General features: G+C 58.4%; 1 protein-coding gene across 1 annotated transcript; it reads left to right on the top strand.

The window, feature by feature from the left end:
- Positions 1-9942: 9942 nt before the first annotated feature.
- LOC119114204 (collagen alpha-1(I) chain) lies at positions 9943-20309 on the top strand (the record flags this gene model as incomplete). Its single annotated transcript, XM_037238402.1, has 10 exons — positions 9943-10062; positions 10941-11058; positions 11965-12062; positions 12860-12922; positions 14895-15049; positions 16862-17282; positions 17349-17566; positions 18850-18977; positions 19374-19535; positions 20200-20309. Coding segments are annotated over exons 1-10 (1593 nt in total), but the record flags the coding sequence as incomplete, so codon positions are not given.
- Positions 20310-24211: the final 3902 nt, after the last annotated feature.

Here is a 24211-nt window from a genome sequence, read left to right as displayed (position 1 = left end):
GCGTCATTCAAATCTTGAGACTCCACTGCAAGGTACGATGACGTAATCAAACAATGACGTACTGCCGAAGAACAATAACTCAACAATGAAACTCTGTTGCCTAGAGCAGTCCTTTCCATTTGAAAGTATGTCAGTAGTTATAAGTGAGCTTATCTAAAGCTTGCTTCAATGTCTTCAACTGTGGGGCATTCCCTTAAGACGCTCGCGAGGCTGTAACACGCCAAAAACGGATCCACGAGACATCAAAATGTTATGCCAGATCAGTCCCCAACTAAAAAAAACAGGGTCCCTGAAGCGAAGAAATGAGGTCGCCATGGCTGAAAGCCCATTACGCTCTGATGCCGACCTGGAAGAAATCCTGGCAACGCCACTGGCCACAACCTCACATCATGTGGCATGCCGATCAGCAATTGGTTCAACGCGCGGGAGATTCGATTTCGGCTGTTGCCAGGGACTGTTTGGCTGTTGCTAGGGGCCGCCGATTATCGCGCGGCTTGCGGCTATCGCGGCGCACGCGGCGAGACAGTATCCTGTGTGAGCAGCGAGCAAGCGGCGCGCTATGTTGACAGTGCCACTCGGCACACTTGTCTGGTATCAGAAATGCTGCAGACCGCTCTGCGCCGCGCCGCGATGTCTGCGTGGCCTTCGCGGTAGCTGGACTCCAAGCTTACTCTCTTTCCTCCTGGTCAGAACCTGGCGTTTTCGATTAGCGTTAGCATTCTCGGGATGAAATGTGCTTACTGTCTGTCGTTGACGGGGTTTGTAGCCAGCCAGTGACATTCTGCGACGAGCTTGTGTTTCGCATGTGCGTTGTCGGCCGAGAAGGCAGTTACGGCATAACGGTATCGGACAGCAGCGAGCGAAAAAATCGGTCGCCTATTGGTACAAAAAACGGCTACGGTCTAGGGTCTAAAGTTTAAACCATGGAGCAGACACCGCCGATAGATTGTCATACCAGTGCAAGATATCATAGTATGATATATGCCCCTGTTGGGCAAAATACTGGACACCCCCCCACACACACACCCACACACCCACACACCCACTCACCCACACCCACACCCACACCCACACCCACACCCACACCCACACCCACACCCACACCCACACCCACACCCACACACCCACACACACACACCCACACCCACACCCACACCCACACCCACACCCACGCACACACACACACACACACACACACACACACACACACACACACACACACATATATATATATATATATATATATATATATATATATATATATATATACATATATATATATATATATATATATATATATATATATATATAATATATATATATATATATATTTGGCCCTTGTTGGATCAAGGAACATTTGAGTGATTCTGAGCGTGGTAACGGACGATTTGATATAACCCCTCCTCCAATTTTCATATTTTCTTTCATGCACAAATCACTTTTTAACAAAAAACAAGATACAGGTTTGCACCAAGCTGTGTTAGCCTTTCGCAACAACGGTTCGTCACTTCAGCTGCTTTCGTTTCGGCCTAGGCGGCCGTGCCGTCCGCGGCATCTCGTGCCGCCCCCCGCTCCCACGCGCCTGGGCGCGCCTCTGCCGGAGCGACCGTCTCCGATGCACGTGTACCGGCCCGCGCCGGCGGCCGTTATCGGCGGGCGGCGCGGCGCCCGGCGCCCTGGTAGGCCTACAGACGGCCGCCGGCGCGCCGGACCGTCGCCACACCGTCGCAGGTGGAGACCGACCTAGGTCACACGAAGGAGGCCTCGGGGCAGCTGCGGTCAGACAGAGGCGGCCTCAGGGCGGCAGGGGTCCGACCCTGAGGTCAGCGGTCACCATGCGGGTGGAGTGGCTGGTGCTGGTGCTGGTGCTGGTGCTGGCAGTGCCGACGACGCCGCAACGGGTGAGTGGCTGCAGTGGCTGTCATTCATCCGGGTCATGACGTGACCTTTGACACATGACCTTTGCCCGAGTGGTCCGGGCCTACCTCACCTCAGGTCATGGCTCTCTCCCGACAGTCGGCCACCTCAGGTCATGGCTCTCTCCCGACAGCCGGCCACCTCGGATCATGGCTTCCTCCCAACAGCCGGTCACTCCGGATCATGGCTCTCTCCCGACAACAAGCTATCCCGGATCATGGCTCTCTCCCAACAGCCGGTCACCTCGGATCATGGCTCTCTCCCGACAGCCGGCCACCTCAGGTCATGGCTCTCTCCCGACAGCCGGTCACCCCGGATCATGGCTCTCTCCCGACAACCGGCTATCCCGGATCATGGCTCTCTCCCGACAGCCGGCCATCTCGGATCGTGGCTCCCTCCCAACAGCCGGCCATCTCGGATCATGGCTCTCTCCCGGCAGCCGGTCACTTTGGATCGTGGCTCTCTTCCAACAAGCTTTCAGATTTTGCAGCTCTTCGGATACACTACGGTGCCACTTTTTGAGGCAACTGGCAACTGTTTGTAACAATTCTGCAACTGTTGTCATTTAAGTCGCTGCAAAGAAACAAAAAACCCTGAATTCAGACAGACTGCTGGCTATGTTACAGCCACAGTGAAAATGAGCCCAATCCCAGTTTCAACGCCCCAGTTTGCTCCACAAAGACGCCCGAGGCCCCTCTTATAGTCTACCGACTGTAAAGAATGTTGCTAAGCGTGGTTAAATTGCGCGTTTCCATTACCGGAGCTTTTCCGATAACAGCGGTTGATAATTCCCGCCTCAAAACAGTCGCGCATGAAGAGCAGTCAGCATGATGCCTTGCCAGCATTCGACAATGCAGCGTTCAAAGATACTTTGTGAGCATCCTGGCTGTCCTGCACGCTCCACCTTAGCTGCGTCCCTGTACTGTCCTGCGGCAGGCGCACTTCTGTCCCCCGACAACGGTGCGTGAAGAGCCGGCGATGCGGCGGGGCTGGTCGGCGCGGGCCACTTGGGCAAAGGTCAGCGGAAGCAAGACAGCCTTGACCACAATTAGCGGCGGACTTGACGTGCCCATTTGCAGTACATTCCATTGCCAAACGTGCACATTGGTGACTTTTTTACTAAGATTATAAGCTGTGTGCGTGAAACTCAGTAAGGAATTGGACACCTTTCGCGCCACATTTCAACGCCAGAGGTTTTCTGCATGGCAAAATCATGCTGGTTGTTGAGGCTTAGACTAAGCCACGGGTGGCGTCGCCCAGCACAACTCATCTTGGAACGATGCAAGGGAGTTCAATGACAACTTTGTTCAATCTAGAAAAAAGGACAACTGAACCAAGATGCTCAAATAAAAGATACATCTTATCAAAGGCATCTTGATGGGTCAGATAGGAGCTATCTAGTAATGGTCTTCGCATCGTCCTATCATCTCGAATTTCAAACGATACGGAGAGAGCGCACCATCTCCACCTCTCATGCGGCCTGAGACTGATAGTGTCATAAACAAGACGTCGAGGCAGCGTTGCTCGGCCGATGGGTCGGCCACGGACCCTGCTCCGTTCTCTCAAGTCTTGAACGATTGCGGCGTGCAGACGTTACAACTTGCCTGCGCCGAACGCTGACCAATGAGGAGGTAGCTCAGTGAGAGACGTCATAGGAAGTCTGACGCTGAAGCGATCGCCAACCAATGAGAAGGTAGTTCGGGGAGAGACGTCACAGGTAGTCTGACGCTGGAGCGACCGCTGACCAATAAGGAGGTAGTTCAGCGGGAAAGACGTCACAGGTGGTCGGACGCTGGAGCGATCGCTTGCCAATGAGGAGGTCGCTCGGGGAGAGACGTCACAGGTAGTCTGACACTGGAGCGACCGCTGACCAATAAGGAGGTAGTTCAGCGGGAAAGACGTCACAGGTGGTCGGACGCTGGAGCGATCGCTTGCCAATGAGGAGGTCGCTCGGGGAGAGACGTCACAGGTAGTCTGACACTGGAGCGACCGCTGACCGATAAGGAGGTAGTTCAGCGGGAAAGACGTCACAGGTGGTCGGACGCTGGAGCTACCACCAGCCGGCTGTGGTCGGGGCGAGTTGTGGGGGCACGGAGAAGACCCCACGCTGTTAAACTAGAGGGCTGATGTATGTTATGGGCGGACAATGATCCAGTATTCCTCAACGTTGCTGTAGACTAACAGACGGACACACACACACACACACACACACACACACACACACACACACACACACACACACACACACACACACACACACACACACACACACACACACACACACACACACACACACACACACACACACATACATACATACATACACACACAGTGAGCTGCAACATTCCGAGCCGCACTGCGAAAAACAAAGACAAGGTGTCCGTGTTTCAACTCTTCAGATCTTCCCCCGTCTTCCGATTTGCATTATCATCTTCATAATCTACTTCGTCATATTCATCTTCTTCGTCATATCGATATTTTCATTGGTCGCTGCGCCGGACCGAACCAGTCACCCTGGTTCTTGCATATTAAGCAAGGGACTTGAACGCATCCCATCCAAGGGTGCAAGAGAATCGGTGGGGACGGGTGGAGGACAGGAGGGCTGAGCCTCTCAAGTTTCTGAAAATTTAGCATTGCCCATTTCTGTATGACCTGCAAAGAGCTTACAAAAGTGGCTGATCCCCCCACCCCCTTTCTCCAACTTCAGAGAGCTTCCGGTGCCCCTGATTCCTTCCCTCACACAACTGTAAGCAGTCTCCTGCGCTGTACACCCTTAACTGAGCGCGACGATCGGTAGTGCGCACTGTAATTATCTAGCAGAAGTCTAGAAACAAAACATTGCAACTTTGGAATTCGCGAAAGGCAGGCCTGAGTACGTGTCGGGGGTGATGATGTGTAGCGTTTTCGTCGTGCACGGGCCCAAGAACCGCGGGCCATGGGTCAGGCGTCACACCACGCCGGCCGCCGCTCTGGCACCGCCGGCTCGGCTCCGGACGACAGAGGACCGGGCACTGCGGCCCTCCACTGGCCACAGGAGACGGCTGACCCTCCACTGGCCACAGGAGACGGCTGACCCTCCACTGGCCACAGGAGACGGGCGGCCCTCCACTGGCCACAGGAGACGGCCGACCCTCCACTGGCCACAGGAGACGGCCGACCCTCCACTGGCCACAGGAGACGGCCGACCCTCCACTGGCCACAGGAGACGGCTGACCCTCCACTGGCCACAGGAGACGGGCGGCCCTCCACTGGCCACAGGAGACGGCTGAACCTCCACTGGCCACAGGAGACGGCCGACCCTCCACTGGCTACAGGAGACGGCTGAACCTCCACTGGCCACAGGAGACGGCCGACCCTCCACTGGCCACAGGAGACGGCCGACCCTCCACTGGCCACAGGAGACGGCCGACCCTCCACTGGCCACAGGAGACGGCTGACGCTCCACTGGCTACAGGAGACGGCTGACCCTCCACTGGCTACAGGAGACGGCCGACCCTCAACTGGCTACAGGAGACGGCTGACGCTGCACTGGCCACAGGAGACGGCTGACGCTCCACTGGCTACAGGAGACGGCTGACGCTCCACTGGCTACAGGAGACGGCCGACCCTCCACTGGCTACAGGAGACGGCTGACGCTCCACTGGCTACAGGAGACGGCCGACCCTCCACTGGCTACAGGAGACGGCTGACGCTCCACTGGCTACAGGAGACGGCCGACCCTCCACTGGCTACAGGAGACGGCTGACGCTCCACTGGCTACAGGAGACGGCCGACCCTCCACTGGCTACAGGAGACGGCCGACCCTCCACTGGCCACAGGAGACGGCTGAACCTCCACTGGCTACAGGAGACGGCTGAACCTCCACTGGCCACAGGAGACGGCTGACGCTCCACTGGCTACAGGAGACGGCCGACCCTCCACTGGCCACAGGAGACGGCTGACGCTCCACTGGCTACAGGAGACGGCTGACGCTCCACTGGCTACAGGAGACGGCCGACCCTCCACTGGCTACAGGAGACGGCTGAACCTCCACTGGCCACAGGAGACGGCTGACGCTCCACTGGCTACAGGAGACGGCTGACGCTCCACTGGCTACAGGAGACGGCCGACCCTCCACTGGCTACAGGAGACGGCCGACCCTCCACTGGCTACAGGAGACGGCTGACGCTCCACTGGCCACAGGAGACGGCTGACGCTCCACTGGCTACAGGAGACGGCCGACCCTCCACTGGCTACAGGAGACGGCCGACCCTCCACTGGCCACAGGAGACGGCTGAACCTCCACTGGCTACAGGAGACGGCTGAACCTCCACTGGCCACAGGAGACGGCTGACGCTCCACTGGCTACAGGAGACGGCCGACCCTCCACTGGCCACAGGAGACGGCTGACGCTCCACTGGCTACAGGAGACGGCTGACGCTCCACTGGCTACAGGAGACGGCCGACCCTCCACTGGCCACAGGAGACGGCCGACCCTCCACTGGCCACAGGAGACGGCTGACCCTCCACTGGCTACAGGAGACGGCCGACCCTCCACTGGCTACAGGAGACGGCCGACCCTCCACTGGCCACAGGAGACGGCCGACCCTCCACTGGCCACAGGAGACGGCTGACCCTCCACTGGCTACAGGAGACGGCCGACCCTCCACTGGCTACAGGAGACGGGCGGCCCTCCACTGGCCACAGGAGACGGCCGACCCTCCACTGGCCACAGGAGACGGGCGGCCCTCCACTGGCTACAGGAGACGGCTGGCGCTCCACTGGCTACAGGAGACGGCTGACCCTCCACTGGCCACAGGGGACGGCTGAACCTCCACTGGCCACAGGAGACGGGCGGCCCTCCACTGGCTACAGGAGACGGCTGAACCTCCACTGGCCACAGGAGACGGCTGAACCTCCACTGGCCACAGGAGACGGGCGGCCCTCCACTGGCCACAGGAGACGGGCGGCCCTCCACTGGCCACAGGAGACGGCTGAACCTCCACTGGCCACAGGAGACGGTCGACCCTTCCCCGGCGCCGCGGTCTAGCGTGTCGTCACATCCCCCTCCCCCCCCCCCCCCCCCCCCCCCTAGAAATCTATGGGATCGGCCCGGGGTCGGGCCGAGGCAGATATGTACGTGGTGATTGTGCAGAAGGCCATTTATGGAGCTGAGACTCTGAGACTTATGAGCTGAGCTGAGACTCATGGACTCCAGGAGCTGAGAACGCCTCTGAACGGGCATGTGCGAGAAGGTTCTGGCCCCCAGCCACGGGTCACGGTGTCACGTGTCACGATTCGGGACCTCTGAGCACTACGCTCTTCTGCGTTCCCCTTCGTTCAGACATTTGATGCACGTTGTTGCATGTTGTTGCCAAACAATAAGCAAGGTGTATAGTCATCTGTGATGAAATCAGGTTTCTGACCCGAAATCTTGGGTCGTTTATCACTAAGTTGGCTGAGAAAGCCAACATGACTAGTCTTCCACGTGTGTTCATGTAGGTGAGTAAAAACTTAAGCCTGATACAAGTTAAGCTTTTTGTTTCGAGGCCGGGTTTTGGCCTTGTGTCTTCATCAAGGCGGCTGAGACTTGACAATGCGCCAGGGCCGAAAAGACGTCCGTAATATAAGAATTTTGGCTGTTATGAAACTGTGGTTCTTTATGACGTTATTATACGTACTCCCCACAACTCACCGGCGCAGCGGCGCACGCGCTTGCACGCGGATCAGAGAATCGGCACACGCATCCGCACACAGATCAGAGCACTGGCACACACATCTGCACGCGAATCAGAGCACCGGCACACACATCTGCACGCGGATCAGAGTACTGGCGCACACATCTGCACGCGGATCAGAGCACCGGCACACGCATCTGCATGTGGATCAGGGCAGAAAACAATAAATTCGTTGGCGAGCGTAACCGTAGCAGCGCGGGCAAGCAGACCCATCAGTGCGTTATTTTTTTAAAATGTTATTGATTACTTAATCAATGTTCTTGGGTATGATTAGTTAAACAGTGTTTTGAGGAGCACTAAGCTTTTTCAACTCAAGTGAAAATTTGGTGCAGTTTGTGATGGCTGTTTTGCGATTTGGCAATGCACAAACCCATCACCTGCGCCTACTTCGCCACCTCCTGCAGCTGAGGCAGCAAGCCCTCGCCCGCTGCGCGCTCGGCGAGCGAATGGAGAATCTGAACCCGTGCGAGAGCCCGAGACGTGATCGACAACTCCTCCCTTCCCAGACGACTTCCATTTACGTGATCACGTTCCCCAGGCTCTTCACACTGCCTTCACATAGCACGGCTGACCTACAGGTCAGGTCACGTGAGGTCAAATCACGTCCTTGCGGTCGTCGCTGGCGGACAGGCATGCTCGGCAATTACGTGGAACGTGAGGGGGAGGAAGTGGGGAGAAGGTACGGCGATTGCATCGCCTGCGATGATCGCTATTTTAGGTTCTGTCCCCCCCCCTTCCGCTCCCAATTTTGAAAAAAAGTGGGCCAATTCCTTTGGAACTCATTTGTCGAAGCATCATTGGAGCAGCTTTCGTCATTTCTCGCTGCTCAGCCCACAACTTATGTTGCGAGACTACGCCCGTTTTGGAGGTCGCGAAAGGCTACCTGTATGCTCATTCCACTATACGCAAAGGCCCTGAGATAAACTGCCGCTCTCTTTCAGCAGTATACTGTGCTGGGCAGAATGCTTGCAGCGCCTTTCAGTTTCTATCAGTGGCCGGTGGGGAGTAGCATGAGCTGCGTACGGGGAGTGTGTGCAGGAGTTGTGATGAGTGTCAGACGACAGTGACGTCGGACGACGTCAGACAGTGACGTCAGACGACGTCAGACAGTGACGAGAGCTCATGGCTGCCACTGGGGCTTACCGAAGCACTCAGCTGCTGAGGCTACGTGGCGTCGCCTGCCTCCTACCCCGGCAGAAAGCGCGGGCACGGCGGCGAATCGAACCCCGTACCTCTGGCTTCTCAGACGCACGACGGTCAAATTGTTATACAGCCGGCACCATAACCTATTGCTCAGCAACGAAGGATCGCGAATGCTGAAATATGGCAGCTAAATAAGGCAACAAAAAATTAGCACTGTGTCGGCTGAGTAAAATGCGTGCTACCAGAAGATACCGTCAAGCATTTTCTTACTTTAAATTTTTATTTCCATTGCTTCCGGTTACAGCAGTGCAAAGCGTACGTTGGATCTCCGGGATTCTCCCCTTGGATTTTTTTGCATCGTTTCATGATATTGCCTCTGCTCTCCTCTCCCTCCTTGAATTGATTCGTAAACCCACCAGCGTCGTAAGTATCCTTTGATACAGCAAACTATTTTTATTCTGAAATGTTTGTCAAGCTGAGAGACCGATGCTGACTTGTCTGGAGCTGAAATAAATGTAAACGACCGCATTTGATTTCCGCAAGGACACGTGGACAATTCTCATGTCTATTTTTGGCGCGGTGAGCTTTCGTGAAAGCCCCTGACAGTCAAATGAACTGCCTTGTCATTTCATTTGGCCACCAGTTGAAAAACATTACATGTTGATTACTGCATGATTATTCCGCCTCTGAGGGCTCTTACCCTCGCCCGTGGATTGATAAGCGCCGTTCCGCGACGTTTCTCAGTACGTTACATGTAGATACACCATTGTATGTGTGTGTATATGTATGTATGTGTGTCTGCCCGCATTTTCCATGCGTGTCTGCTCGTCTGCCCGCCCCCTAGTGTTTGCTTATGATCTTGTGATGTGATGCACGATGCCACCGACCCGACCTGACCTGACCTGACCTTCCAACCTGACTTGGTGTAAAGTGACCTGGTCTGCCGACCTGACCTGACCTGCCAACCTGATCTAGCCTAACCTGACTTGTTGACTAGATCTACCGACCTGACCTGACCTGACCTGACCTGACTGTCCGCCTTGTCTGTCGGCAGGCGCCGGGCACCGACCAGTGGTGCATCTGCCAGGGCGCGCGCGGCCTTCCGGGCGTGCCTGGCCTACCCGGACAGGTCGGCATGCAGGGTCTGCATGGCGAAACGGGTCCCATGGGCCCGTTCGGACGTGTGGGCCCGCGCGGCGACCGGGGCCCATCCGGGGACCCGGGCGCGCGCGGCGACCGCGGCGAGCCCGGCCTCCTCGGCTTCAACGGAGCGCCCGGCCTGCCGGTCAGTATCGAAGGCGGCGCCGCCGGTCGGGATCACAGCGACCCCGGGGTCACTGAGGCCTCGGGGTCACCGACGTCGGACACGCGGAACACCGGGAGGTCATTACGGTTGAACCCGGCGCGTTGAGCCGCGTGTTTTAACCCTCGCTGTGCGTGTGAAGGGGGTGCCTTTCCTGCCGGGAGGGGCGTGCTTCTATAAAGGCCCGCGGTGCTGTCAACGCTGGCGCTGTTGCGCTGCGTTCGTGTCGGCTTTGCCTGGGATGATTCGGTGAGTAGCGCACCAATCAGCGGAGCGCGCCATTTGAATACAGTTTGACGCGTTTGGCCTGTGCTCTGTGTTAAGTTCCGGAAGGTTGGCTTTGTGAATTATGATAGTGCCTTGCTGCGAGTGGGAGAGCCGAACAGTGCTGCCGACACAACGTTGCGTGTAGTGATGCCTGAAGGTCATGTCTGATGGATGTGTCTGATAGTGCTGTATGCTGGTGATGTCTGCTAGTAATTCCGATATCTCACGTGAAGCCCAGACGGTGAGCAGCAATGGGCTTGCCACTGACCGTCTGTGCGTCGTGCGGCTGTCTGCTAATCGTCCACGTGTCGCATGGCTGTCAGGTGAACTGCCGCGTCTCACATGGGTGTAGGCGTCCACTGACCTGTTGCCGTCACATGGTTGTCCACTGGCCTGTCGTCTAGCAGATGGCTGTCCACTGACTTGCTGTATATCACATGGCTGTCCACTGGCCAGCCGTATGTCACATGGCTGCCCACTGGCGTGCTACCTAGCACATGGCTGTCCACTGGCCTGCCGCCTGTCACATACACGGCTGTGCTTTGACCTGCTGTCTGTCACGTGGCTGCCCTCTGACCTGCCGTGCGTGGCAGGGCGGCCCCGGTCCGCTGGGAGCTCGGGGTGACCCCGGTGTCAAGGGCTGTACCTGCGTGGACGGCCTCCCGGGCCGGGACGGCCTACCGGGCCTGATCGGGCCGCGCGGAGCAGCAGGTGAGGCTTCTTGGGGGGGGGGGGGGGAGGGAGAGGGGAGTGGGTGACGTCCGACGTCAGTTGCAACACCGGCAGTCACCGGCGTGAGCCACGACCACCACTATTTGCTGTTTATGTTTTTTGCTGTTTATGTTTATGTTTATTTGCTATCATGTTTACCAGGTCATTTTCCGTCGCTTTTAGTCACGAAATCGACTGGCGTTTCGAGTTCTACGATTGCGCTGTTATAGACAGTGATATGATATGAGGCGTTGTGTGTTTATGTATGTTTATGTTGCATGCACATCAGTATGTATTCATGTGTGTCGCCCCGCATACTTGAATTAAGCAATTGATTCCATTGCTTTTTCCAAGTCCATTGGAACCGGTCATATCTATTAGGAAATTCTGCGCAGTTAACTTCTTGTACCCGCAAAGGACGCGACATTGAACACACGAGATGTTGTCCTAAGAGATGTGTTCGGTGGGTCACGGGCTGTGAGCTGCAGCTGCCCCACTCTGACACCGTGTCACGACACCAGCGGTGGCTTACTCTGACACCGTGTCACGACACCAGCGGTGGCTCACTCTGACACCGTGTCACGGCACCAGCGGTGGTCCACTCTGACACCGTGTCACGACACCAGCGGTGGCTCACTCTGACACCGTGTCACGACACCAGCGGTGGCTTACTCTGACACCGTGTCACGACACCAGCGGTGGCTCACTCTGACATCGTGTCACGGCACCAGCGGTGGTCCACTCTGACACCGTGTCACGACACCAGCGGTAGCTCACTCTGACACCGTGTCACGACACCAGCGGTGGCTCACTCTGACACCGTGTCACGACATCAGCGGTGATCCACTTAGCGCCGTGTCATGACACCAGCGGTGGCCACTCTGACACCGTGTCACGACACTGCAGGTCCCAGCGGCCTGCCCGGACTGCCGGGCGATCCAGGCGAAGGAGGCTCGGCCGGCGCCAAGGGCGACCCCGGCGAGGACAAACCGCCCGGTCCACCGGTGAGAGCTCCCGCCCCCGGCCGGTGACGGGGCCGGCGCCTGCGCACCGGTGACCGGCGCCTGCGCACTGGTGACCGGCGCATGCGCACCGGTGACCGGCGCCCGCGCACCGGTGACCGGCGCCCGCGCACTGGTGACCGGCGCCTGCGCACTGGTGACCGGCGCCTGCGCACCGGTGACCGGCGCCTGCGCACCGGTGACCGGCGCCCGTGACCGCAAACCACGGGCGGCAGACCGGCGCCGCCGTCGGAAGTGGCCTTCCGCACGAATGCCGAACTGTGCTGTGCTGCTGTGCTGCTGTGCTGCTGTGCTGGGCTGTGCACTGTGCTGCGACGGCTCGATCGACGGTTGAGGTTTTCTGCGAGAATATTTGGCAATTACTTTTTTGTGATGCGACTGGATGCCTATAATGCTGAACTTAAAAGAAGAACTGAAAAGTGACTACGCTCTGCTTCCTACGTTTTTTTTCCCGTTGTTAGTTTCCGCCTCTTAGTGGAATGTAGCGACCTGCAATTTGACGCTTTCCGGTGTTAACATATGGCCCTTTGCGTCGCTGGGAAAGTGGAAGGGGCGCTTGGGGTTGATTTTTCATGGGTGGTGGTCAGAACGAAAAGCTGTGCGAGTTCTAACAAGCTGTTTGCAGTTAGGAAGCTTTGAAGAATGTAACTTAGTTAATTGGAGCTTGAACATGTCAGAAGGATGGAAAAGCGTAAACCTTCCCAGTGGCGTCGTTTCCCCCGAAATCCCGCACATCTGACACGTGACCTCTGACCCCGCCATTTGATCTCTGACCGCAGGGCCTGCCGGGCTTCGCAGGACGGCCAGGCTACAAGGGTCAAGAGGGCGAACAAGGATATCGCGTAAGTGTCTCCCTTCATCGATGGTTGCAGATCTGAACGCACTGCGCGTGTCAGGCTGCATACTTGTTCACTTCTCCACGACGGCGAATGTTATTGAAGCGTTGTTCAAGGGAACGCTTTATCATCAGTTGAGGATATTGTGGATCAATTATCATCAGATAATCAGCAGCAATATCGTTCATATAAATATGCATATATATATATATATATATATATATATATATATATATATATATATATATATATATATATATATATATAAGCGTTGTAACTACGTAACTATATATTTAAGTAATGAGTAATAAGTAATTTCATCAGATGTCGTGGAAATTGTAATTTATAACTACTGATATACTTCCAATGTTTTTTGTTTATGCGTTTATGTGTTAATGTGGACCACTCCTTGTAAAGGGGTATTTCACATTTCTATGGAGTTTTGAAGTGAAAAAGTCATGTTGAAGATCATTCGGTGCAGTTCACAGTCCTGCCATTCTTAAGACCTGAAGCCCTCTAGATTCTGACCTACACCACCGCAGACATCAACGTTCTATTTCTTGCGGACTGCATCAAGGCATCCAGGCATCCAGGCATCCAGGCATCCAGGCCATCCAGGCATCCACGACGCCATAATAACGTTATTGAAATCTTATCATTGCATTGGCCATGCGACGATCAATGCCAAGAAAAATATAATTGTCAAGTCATTCATATCTGACTTTCGTGGGCACGATTTCCAGATAAAACGTCTGGAGAGCCCACAGGTCGTAGGTGGGTTCTCAATCAATGTTGTGCGAGGTATAATTACGCAGTCAAACAATGACGTAGTGAGGAGCACATTTGCTAAATAGAGAAATTGCGTTGTCTAGAGTTGCATTTTCCACTTAAAAGTGCATCGATAGTTATCAGTGAGCATATTTCATCCTATCCGATGTTTTCCATTGTGTCACTGTGTCTATTGTGTCTCCACTGGACGCCGAATATCTTCAAATGTGGGGCAATCCCTTTACAGGAACCGTTCTTCAGTGCTTTAGCGCTTATAAGGCCCTCGTAGTGCTTCACAGCTCTGAAGGGGACAATGCCCGAAGCGTCTGATAATGTCCGTGCAATGGCGACTCACCCACCACCCTATACAGCATACGGGCCGACAGGCATTAAGAAGATGAAACAATGCCTTCGAACATTGATTTCTCTACGGTCGTAAAACTTCATTGGAACGGACACCGTGTGACCGTACTGCGCAGCTCTGTTCAAATGTCGCTGTCGTATTTTCACGATCATGCTGGATTGTGACGTCATGGAGGATCGCTCTGTTGGAATGATGCGCGTGCATTAACTAAATACGTTGGAATATGACGCCGCCGTTATTTGTCGTGCATCTCTACCGGAATGCGCGCCAATTTAGCACGCGTATCCTTCGCTCGACTCCACCTCTTTTGGAATACGTCACTGCATGACTGCATTGGAAGCGACGGTATAGACTGCACAGAAGACTGCACAGAAATCAGAAATAGGCTGCACCATAGTCTGCTGGAACATGATGTGCGCGTCGGAACACTGTTGGAACGTAGCACCCCTTACGTGAGGTGACACTCGGACACTGTGAGGTGACACTCGGCCACTGTGAGGTGACACTCGGCCATGGTAAGGTGACACTCGGACACGGTAAGGTGACACTCGGCCTTGATGAGGCGGCACTCAGACACGGTGAGGGGACATTCGGACACGGTGAAGTGACATTCGGATACGGTGAGGTGGCACTAGTACATGGTGAGGTAACACTCGCACATGGCGAGGTGACATGCAGGGTACATGCATGTCACCTGATGCAGGGTACATGGTGAGGCGATACTAGGACATGGTGAGGCGACACTCGGACATAAGGTATAAGGTAAGGTAGCTCTCGAGCATGGTGACGTGACGCTGGGTCAGGTGTTGCCCCTTCACACCCCGCCGCGCTGCGCCGCTGTTGCAGGGCTCGGTGGGGCCAGTGGGCATGCCGGGCCGACGTGGTGAGCCGGGCGAGGACCGCCACGGGCCAGCCGGGCCGAAGGGCTTCCAGGGGGAGCAGGGCGCACCCGGCTCTGACCTGACCTATCTGGACCCGGACATCAGCCGACCAGGACCAGCGTAAGGCCCGGCGCGGGCGCGGCCCCGCTCCGGGGCCCGCCGCGGGAGGGAGGGGGGGGGGGGGGGGATAAAGAGGCGCAGCTGCGCCGTGCCGCGTCAGGTGGTGAGGCTCCCGACATGCGGAAGGGCCCGGTGCTCCGCGTGCAGCATCAGGCGGCAGCCTCGCGGGCTACGGCAGCCGAAAACTAGGCACAGAAGCCAGCATTTTCGGCCCAGCTTGTCTTAAAATGCAATTTCTAAGTTGTCATTGAGAGGACATGGATGTCGCGTCAATCAGCTACCAAACTCAGGCCCAGCACCGATAAAACGTGCTGTGAGTGGACTCCACGCTCACATTGCCCGAAAAAGAAACCGACTCACATCATCTGACCCCGCATTGAGCCCTCTTGTCCGCCTCGATACGCCAGCGGGTCTCGAAAAGACCCATTTGGATATTCTTGAAGGTCACCTCAGCATGGTCTGCAGGCATTTGGCAGACTTAGGAACGAGGCGGCCGAGCAGGCCGCATCTCTCCTAAGCACCGTGGGGGCTGCCACGATTCAATCCGAACCTGGTTGCCGTGCCCGGTCCAATGTAAAGGCTGCTTACGGTTTATTTTGTTTGTGTTAGAAGCTGTTTGGACCCGGTACGAATGAAACGGTGGATAAGCACTGTAGCCAGAAACCAGCATTGCACTGCTATTAGAGACCAGCATTGTGCTGTTACCATGCGCCTTCAAATGTCATGTCTTGATGCGTTCTAGCAGCGCCCACTGATGTCAAGTGATCCCCGAGATAGCGCATTGTGACTGAGACGCCGACCTTTGGTCGCGCAGCACTTCACGCAGCCCGCTGTGACCGTGCGGTGACGGGGGTGCCCCGCTGTGACCGTACGGTGACGGGGTGCCCCGCTGTGACCGTGCGGTGACGGGGGTGCCCCGCTGTGACCGTACGGTGACGGGATGCCCCGCTGTGACCGTGCGGTGACGGGGTGCCCCGCTGTGACCGTACGGTGACGGGGTGCCCCGCTGTGACCGTGCGGTGGCGGTGGTGTCCTGCTGTGACCGTACGGTGACGGGGTGCCCCGCTGTGACCGTGCGGTGACGGGGGTGCCTCGCTGTGACCGTGCGGTGGCGGTGGTGTCTTGCTGTGACCGTACGGTGACGGGGTGCCCCGCTGTGACCGTACGGTGACGGGGTGCCCCGCTGTGACCGTACGGTGACGGGGGTGCCCCGCTGTGACCGTGCGGTGGCGGTGGTGCCCCGCTGTGACCGTGCGGTGACGGGGTGCCCCGCTGTGACCGTGCGGTGACGGGGTGCCCCGCTGTGACCGTGCGGTGACGGGGTGCCCCGCTGTAACCGTGCGGTGACGGGGGTGCCCCGCTGTGACCGCGCGGTGGCGGGGTGCCCCGCTGTGACCGCGCGGTGGCGGTGGTGTCCTGCTGTGACCGTGCGGTGACGGGGGTGCCCCGCTGTGACCGTACGGTGACGGGGTGCCCCGCTGTGACCGTGCGGTGACGGGGTGCCCCGCTGTGACCGCGCGGTGACGGGGGTGCCCCGCTGTGACCGTACGGTGACGGGGTGCCCCGCTGTGACCGTACGGTGACGGGGTGCCCCGCTGTGACCGTACGGTGACGGGGTGCCCCGCTGTGACCGTGCGGTGACGGGGTGCCCCGCTGTGACCGCGCGGTGACGGGGGTGCCCCGCTGTGACCGTACGGTGACGGGGTGCCCCGCTGTGACCGTGCGGTGACGGGGTGCCCCGCTGTGACCGTGCGGTGACGGGGTGCCCCGCTGTGACCGCGCAGTGACGGACGTGCCCGCTGTCTGATGCAGGGGGCCGCCGGGCCTCCCTGGCCCGCTGGGCTGGCCAGGAGAGCCGGGCGCCTATGGCCCACCGGGCCCTGGCGGTCAACCCGGCTGGCCCGGCACGCCCGGCCGCAAGGGACCGCCCGGCTGGCGGGGCAGCGACGGACCACGTGGCAAGCTGGGCCGACCTGGCCCGCCGGGGCAGTTCGGAGCCAAGGGCGTGCTGGGCACGGCTGGCGAGACCGGCCGGCCAGGCCTGCCTGGTCTCAAGGGCCTGCCGGGTGTGGCCGGCGTGCCGGGGAGGCCCGGGCTGCAGGGTGACCCAGGCCCCAAGGGCCTCTACGACCCGAGCATCGGTGGCCCGCTGCTCGGGCCTCCCGGCGACCAGGGCGACTACGGCGCGCCGGGCCCCGCCGGCCTGCCCGGCCTGGACGGCCTGGACGGCAGGCCGGGCCCGCGCGGCTGGCGGGGCCCGCCAGGGCCCGACGGACCCGCGGGCCCGCCGGGCCGCCAGGGACCGTCAGAACCCGGCGCCCCGGGCCGCGACGGCCGCCCGGGCGGCGAAGCCGGGCCCCGTGGTCCGGCGGGCTCCCGAGGCCCTGAGGGCTTCGTCGGCCGCCGCGGCCTCCCGGGAGCCCCCGGCCGCGGTTTCGACGGCCCCGACGGCCGGCCAGGACGCCCCGGCCTCGACGGCTTGCCCGGACGCCGAGGAGACACCGGCTTCCAAGGCGAGTGTCCACAGGCGGTGGGCGCGCGCCAGCCGCCGCGAGCGCCGCCCGGCAGACCGGTGACCGCGTGTTGTCCATCGACGTGCTGCGTGGTGGCGGTCCCGCGTAAGGTCTGCTGATGGTGGCGGGTTGTGTGGTTCGTTCGGGTCGGAGGCCTGGCTGGTAACATTTCGGGAAGGCATCGTCGCCCAATTTTCCTGGATATACGTTATTAGTTCGTATTATTTTCTATTGTGGCTACGCTTGATTTATTTCGTCCGAGACGTGATCGTTGAATGTCGGGCGTAGTAGATTTTAAGTTTTGGACTCCTTTTAACTGAGCTTTTTAACACAAAGGTACCATAACTTGGAAAACCCTGCAGCGCTGCGCTGCGCTGCGCTAGCGCTGCATCTCCAGAACAAAAAATTGAGTTAAGTACAAAATAAAATACGAAATCAGAACTATCTTTTCGGCAATTTTATTTTCTACACGTGGCCATGACTTTTGCTTAAATCATCCCTCGTTTGTATATCGCTAAATGTACCAAAACGTTCGCATGCAGGCGTTTGAATTAGGTTAGGGGTAATTCAAAGCTCTTTGAAGAATTTGGGGTATGTTGTAAAGAAGATTCAATGTGTTGTTCTTTTGGTTCCCCGTGTGTACTCTGTGAATACAGCTCGCAAGCGCTGATCATTAAGTTGCAGTAAAATGTCCTTTTGCCCGCACACCTGCAGTGAGTCAGTGAAACACCAACACGAATGCTCAATACGAATTTTATCGCTGACCTCTTTGCCTTTGCCTTGCCGGGATCAAACTGGGTTATCCGGGTGTTCGCCGCGGTCTTTCATTGAACCTGCAGAGTCGCCATGCGCTGCTGATTTAGGCCAACACTGCAATGTATGTCAATCGAAGGCGTGCTATGTGATAGAAGCCGGCAGCTGGCGGTGCCTGCACCGCTCCTCTGAGCGCTGACCGGACACCGGACCGCGCTCTGAGCGCTGACAGGGCACCGCACCGCCCCTCTGAGCGCTGACCGGACACCGCACCGCACTCTGAGCGCTGAACGGTCGCCACACCGCCCCTCTGAGCGCTGACCGGACACCGCACCGCGCTCTGAGCGCTGAACGGTCGCCACACCGCGCTCTGAGCGCTGACAGGGCACCGCAACGGCCCTCCGAGCGTTGACCAGCCACTCCGCCGCTCCTCTGAGTGCTAACCGGCCGTCGCGCCGCATCCCTGAGCTCTGACCAGCCGCCCCGCGCCGCAGGAACCAAGGGCACCGCAAGTCTGGTGCCGGGGAACCCAAGACCGGGCCCGCCCGGGCCGTCGGGCCCGCCGGGTCCGCCGGGTCTGGACGGCTTGCCCGGCCCGGACGGCACGGACGGTCTGCCGGGCCCCAGTGGCCCGCCGGGTGACGACTGTACCCCATATGGAGGTGAGCGCCCCCCCCCCCCCGTCCCCCTCCGGCGGCGCCCAGACCCACGCTGCCTGCTGTGTGTTGCGGGAGTCTGCTGTGATGGTACGATGAATGGGGGGGGGGGGGGGTAACCAAGTGAGGGTGAACTGGTCTCAACGGGACGGACGGGCTCAGAGCGCCTGTCCTGCGTCTCCCGGCGTGGCGTGTCTTGCACCTTCACACGGAATGTGTCTCCGTCGCCGGATGACTGAAGCAGCGTGTCGCGCCGCCGCCCCGACCTGACGTATGTCTGTGTTTGACCCAGTGACCTGGGCTGACCTGTACCCGCGCTTGACCCGATGACCTGCCCTGACTGTGTACCCGTAGCCCTGTGACCTGACCCGTGACCTGACTTGGCGTCCCGCTCGTCCTCAGGGTCGCCGTGCCAGAAGGGCGAACGTGGCTGGCCGGGACTGCCCGGCCGGCCCGGCCCGGACGGGGTCGCCGGTCCCCGCGGTCCCTTCGGACCACCGGGACTGCCAGGCCTGGTGGGCCGCAGCGGCTACCCCGGTCTCGATGGACTGCCCGGCGCTGCAGGTGGGCAGGGCTGCGGACCGGGCTGAGCTGGGCCGGACCGGGCCGGCCCGGACCAGACCGACTGAGCTCGACCGGACCGGACCAGGCCGGCCGAGCTTGACCGGGCCGAACCGGCTGGGTTCGACCAGACCGGATTGGACCGGACCGGGCTGAACTGGATCGGACAGGACCGGACCGGACCGGGCTGAGCTGGATCGGACCGGACCGGCCGGACCGGGCTGACCTGGTTGCACTTGACCTGTTGGTATTAATATGCGACAGGACATGCTGTACACTCTCGTGATGGCTTACTGCGCGCGAGGTTTCAGAAAAGCTACACATTCATTTAGCTTCGCGAGATCGCTTATGTTTCCAAATAGACTCAGTGTATGTTTTGAACGTTGACACTTTGCCGGTTTTGGGAAACGTTTGTGGCCTGAAGTAACGAAATGAAATTCGCATTCAGATCTGAAAACACTTGGCTGCAGGGTGACATCATGATCACATGTTGCGTTTAGTTTGGACAAACTTTTTACAGCTTATGTGCGGCTGCCCAAGGGCCAAACTCAAGAGGCGGCAGTGACCCGACTTTTACCACTTCTCGTCCTCCGCGTGATGAGCCGGTAGCCTCCCTGTTCCAGCGCCCCCTCCCCCTCTCCCGTGACCCGGCGCCGCCGTGCCGCAGGCGTGGCCGGCTCGCCCGGCTGGCCCGGTTCCCCCGGCCTCCTGATCATGCCGCCGGGCACCGCCGGCGACAGGGGGGCACCAGGCGCGCCGGGCTTCCGCGACGGCGAGCCTGGCCCCGCCGGCCGGCCCGGCCCCCGACGGCCTGGACGGGCTGCCCGGCAGCGCAGGCCTGCCCGGACTGCCGGTAAGACGCGGAGGAGACAGCACACTGCCCTGCGGCACTCCAGGCCACATAGCCACAGTCGTCTCCTGACACATGGCTGACAACCAGGATGGGACGTTGACGCTGTTGGGGTGGTGTTGCTGTTAGCGACAATGGACCGGTATGACAGATCGGTATGCCGCATGACAGCTTTCTACAGCAGGTCTGCTTGGTTGCATGCTTACCTGATGTCATCTCTAGCCGAGATAGAGTGGTGAGACAAGCAGGGAGATGCCCAGAGCGGACTTCGGGCGAACTGAGAGTAGTCCGCATAAGGCGATGCTCCACCAAAGCTGAACACTGAACCCACACCATCCAGCATGGTTTTGCATGATCAGCAATGAATGTGACTCTGGTTTGGTGTTGAGACCTGGGACGGGACGGTATTGCTGTGAGTGCACTTCCATCGAAATAATGCAACTCTAAGTACACGCGAGGTCAGAAAATTATATTCTGGGCGAATATGAGACTGACACTTCATCACCGCGGACGGGGATGGGACTGTCAAATCTCATGACGGCTCATGTGTGCGTAAAATACTGGTGATGCCTAAAATTTAAATAATTTTTATATTTATTACATAAATTATATATATATATATATATATATATATATATATATATATATATATCATATAAAAATATTATTAAATAATTAAATAATTAATAAGAAAACCAGAGTGAATTTTTAGACGGATGATGAGCAACGTCATAATTTCTACCAGGCAGGGGTAGGTCGAAGCTACCCCTGCCTTTAGCTATCTTGAACCTGCTGCCTCGAGCCTACCACATTGGAGCTAACGGTTAGCTTCGACTCCTGTAACGGTTACGTGACAAACATTTTCGGCGCGGCATCGTTGGTGATGTTGGCGTGTGTGTCTCAATATACAAGTTCGCTATGCGCCATGATCATTTTGCTAATGATCTCACAGCAACTGATGTGACAACTTATGGTGAATCTTTATCTCTGTGATCTTTGGTACTTGGTATGGCTATGGTATGGCTATGGTATGGCTTGGTATGGGAAATGTCATGATGTCACGCCAAAGATCTCACCATCATGTCGCACTATGGTCGGCTTTTCCCTTCGTCACGTCATTGCACCGTACGATTTCTATGACCGTCAGCGCGTTGTAGGGCTTTCCGCGAGTGCTGACCTGACTCCTGAACGCCTAACCCCAGGGCGAGTACGGCGAGCCCGGTCTGCCGGGACTGGACGGCACCGACGGCCGGCCCGGACGTCCGGGCACGGACGCCGCCACGTTCAACGTCTTCTACCTGAAGGGAGAGAGCGGTCCGCCCGGCCTAGAGTAAGCACTCGTCCCTGCTGCGACTAAGCGGCGAGTTGTCTCACACCGTCCGACAGTGAGCTGCAGTGGAGGTCCCGCTCCGTCCACGAGCGAGCTTTGAGAGCGGTCTTGTCCTGGCTCGGGGCCGGCTGCTGGTAGCGTCTCGAACACCGACTCCGTCCGGTGTCCGGCAGGCTGACCTGGAGAGCCCGGAGGGGGGGGGGGGCGGGGCGCAGCTGGGGGTTCGGCTCTTAGGAGCGACAAGCCTGATGACGATGATTGGAATTATTAGCAAATGAATATTAATTATATGGCGACTATTAGGGGTGCTCCTGAAAATGGGAGGCTTTAGAGCGGCACAGCCAAGATGATCGGCGGTGGTGAGCCTAGACAAGCAGCTCGATCCGAAGGGCGGGATGATCCTCTTATTCCGGAGAGATCATGTCTTGAAACACTTCAGTCAGAGGCGGATTCATAACGACCAACCCCCTCCCCACACACCAAGATGGCCAAAGTCTGGCAAGAAATGATAATTCTGGAGGTCGAATGGAATCTAAGCAGCACTTATGCAGAAACATTTGCTTTAGGACACCCTGGAGATAAATTAAGCAGAATGAGATGAGCTTTTCAAAATCAGGACACCTTTTTCTATTTTTCCCCCAAGCAGGTGCTGTTCCCCTGCCCCCCCCCCCCCTAAAGGCGACGTTGTGGAACCGCCTTTGACTCCAAATGTAAGACGTTCTGCGACATATATGTGAAGTCAAAATTAAGAGAAAAGACGCTAAGCGTTGTTTGGAATGTTCGCACCTACGAGGCCGTCATTAAGTCCTGACCCGAGTTGCACCCCATTCATCCTACCCTCACTCCCGAACGTGAGTACTGCACCCGGCAAATGTCCCGCGCGCCACACTGCACCACCTTGGCCTTGTACAATGTGACCTTCCTAGGAGCCGCGTGTGGTCCCGGCCTTCCCTGTTTCGCACGTGGTCACGGACTGCCCTGATGTCGGCCGTGGTGGGAGCTCGACGCGACGGGCCTGCCTTGGCGTCGTCCGTCATTGCCCGCTCTGTGCCGCACCCCAGCATCAAGCCATCAAGCGCGCGTGCTCAACACCCGCCTTCTTTGCAGCGGACCGCCGGGACTGGACGGCCCGGACGGGCCCGCCGGGGGAGCCAGGAGACGCCAGCGAGCCCGATGTTGGCCGCGGCAGGCCGGGCGAGCCCGGCGAACCGGCTTTCCAGGTGGGCGGCCGACGCCGCGCGCTCGGCCGGTCGGCGCGGCGCGGCGGCGGCTGCGGGCGGGCGGTTGTCACGCGCGAGAGTGCGGGGAACTGATGAAACGTGCCGGCTAACAACGCGACAAACGTCCATGTTCTGCAGCACAGCACCGGTTTGAATTCTCTTCACCGCCGTGGAACGTGCTTGTACAAGTGGTAGCCCGAGGGTGCCGGAAGCTTAATGATGGTCCAACTTCGCTCTAATTCTTGAACAGAAGCGCCAGCGAGCACTGTGATAACGCAGGCACAACTTCCTGGCTTTTTCGAAGTGGCAGCGCCCTCTGATGTTTTGCAGCTGCTTCCGTTCCGACCCCCAGGCATTCATATATAAGATTAAATACTGAAAGACCAAATGCTACTGAAACCCGAACATACCCGTATGATTTGTCATAATCGCGTTGTCGCGTGTTTGTCTTCCCAATGCAATGACATTTTTAAGTTGCCCCCCGAAAACGTAACGTTATTAAATGCTCTACGGCGGTGTTTCCAATCACCGCCGGGCCCATCCCCAGCGACAGCACCATGACGAGTCCTGTTGCAGGTCCACCGGGCCTGAACGGGCCCCCGGGCTTCCGCGGTGCCCGGGTCGAATCGGGGCCGCGAGGGTGGCCGGGGCGCCGGGGCCCTCCCTCCGCGGTCCGCCCGGCTTCAAGGGCTTCCCGGGAGGCCCGGGCGGGGCCGGCCTGCCCGGCCTGGCCGGCGCTGACGGACAGCCCGGCCGGGGCGGAGACCAGGTCAGGGCGCGCGCACACCGCGCACCGCCGAGCGGCTCCGCGCGCGTGGCCCAGTGCGGTTCGCGTGGTCCATTCAAGGGTACTCCTGCTATGCGTGGTTCGTGCTGCGCTGCACCGTGTCCGGAGCTGCTCTGTCGGCGATCGTGTCACCGCCGTGCCGCCTGTCGGCACTCGTGTCACCGCCGTGCCGCCTGTCGGCGCTCGTGCCACCTACCGTGCCGCCTTTCTGCGCCTGGACGGCAGCAGGCCGTATTTTTCCGCTGCCTTGACCGCTGCGTTCCGCTTGTTTTTTCCGTCGCGGTTTCTGCTGCGTCCCGCCGTCTGGCCTCGACGCAGTGCTTGACCTTTGACCTCCGTTCCCCTGAGGGCAGGGCTGGCCCGGCCTGCCCGGCTTCCCCGGCGACCCGGGGCCTGCCCATCCTGCCCGGCACGCCCGGACCCAGTGCGCCGGACGGCCTGCCCGGCGAGCCCGGCCGGCGCGGGCCGGACGGATCGGACGGACTGCCCGGA

Source organism: Pollicipes pollicipes, unplaced genomic scaffold, assembly GCF_011947565.3.
Source record: "Pollicipes pollicipes isolate AB1234 unplaced genomic scaffold, Ppol_2.1 Scaffold_7262;HRSCAF=8765_pilon_pilon_pilon, whole genome shotgun sequence".
Lineage (NCBI taxonomy): Eukaryota > Metazoa > Arthropoda > Thecostraca > Pollicipedomorpha > Pollicipedidae > Pollicipes > Pollicipes pollicipes.
The sequence above is the reverse complement of the archived record's forward strand: the minus strand, read 5'-3'. Positions and strand labels throughout refer to the sequence as shown.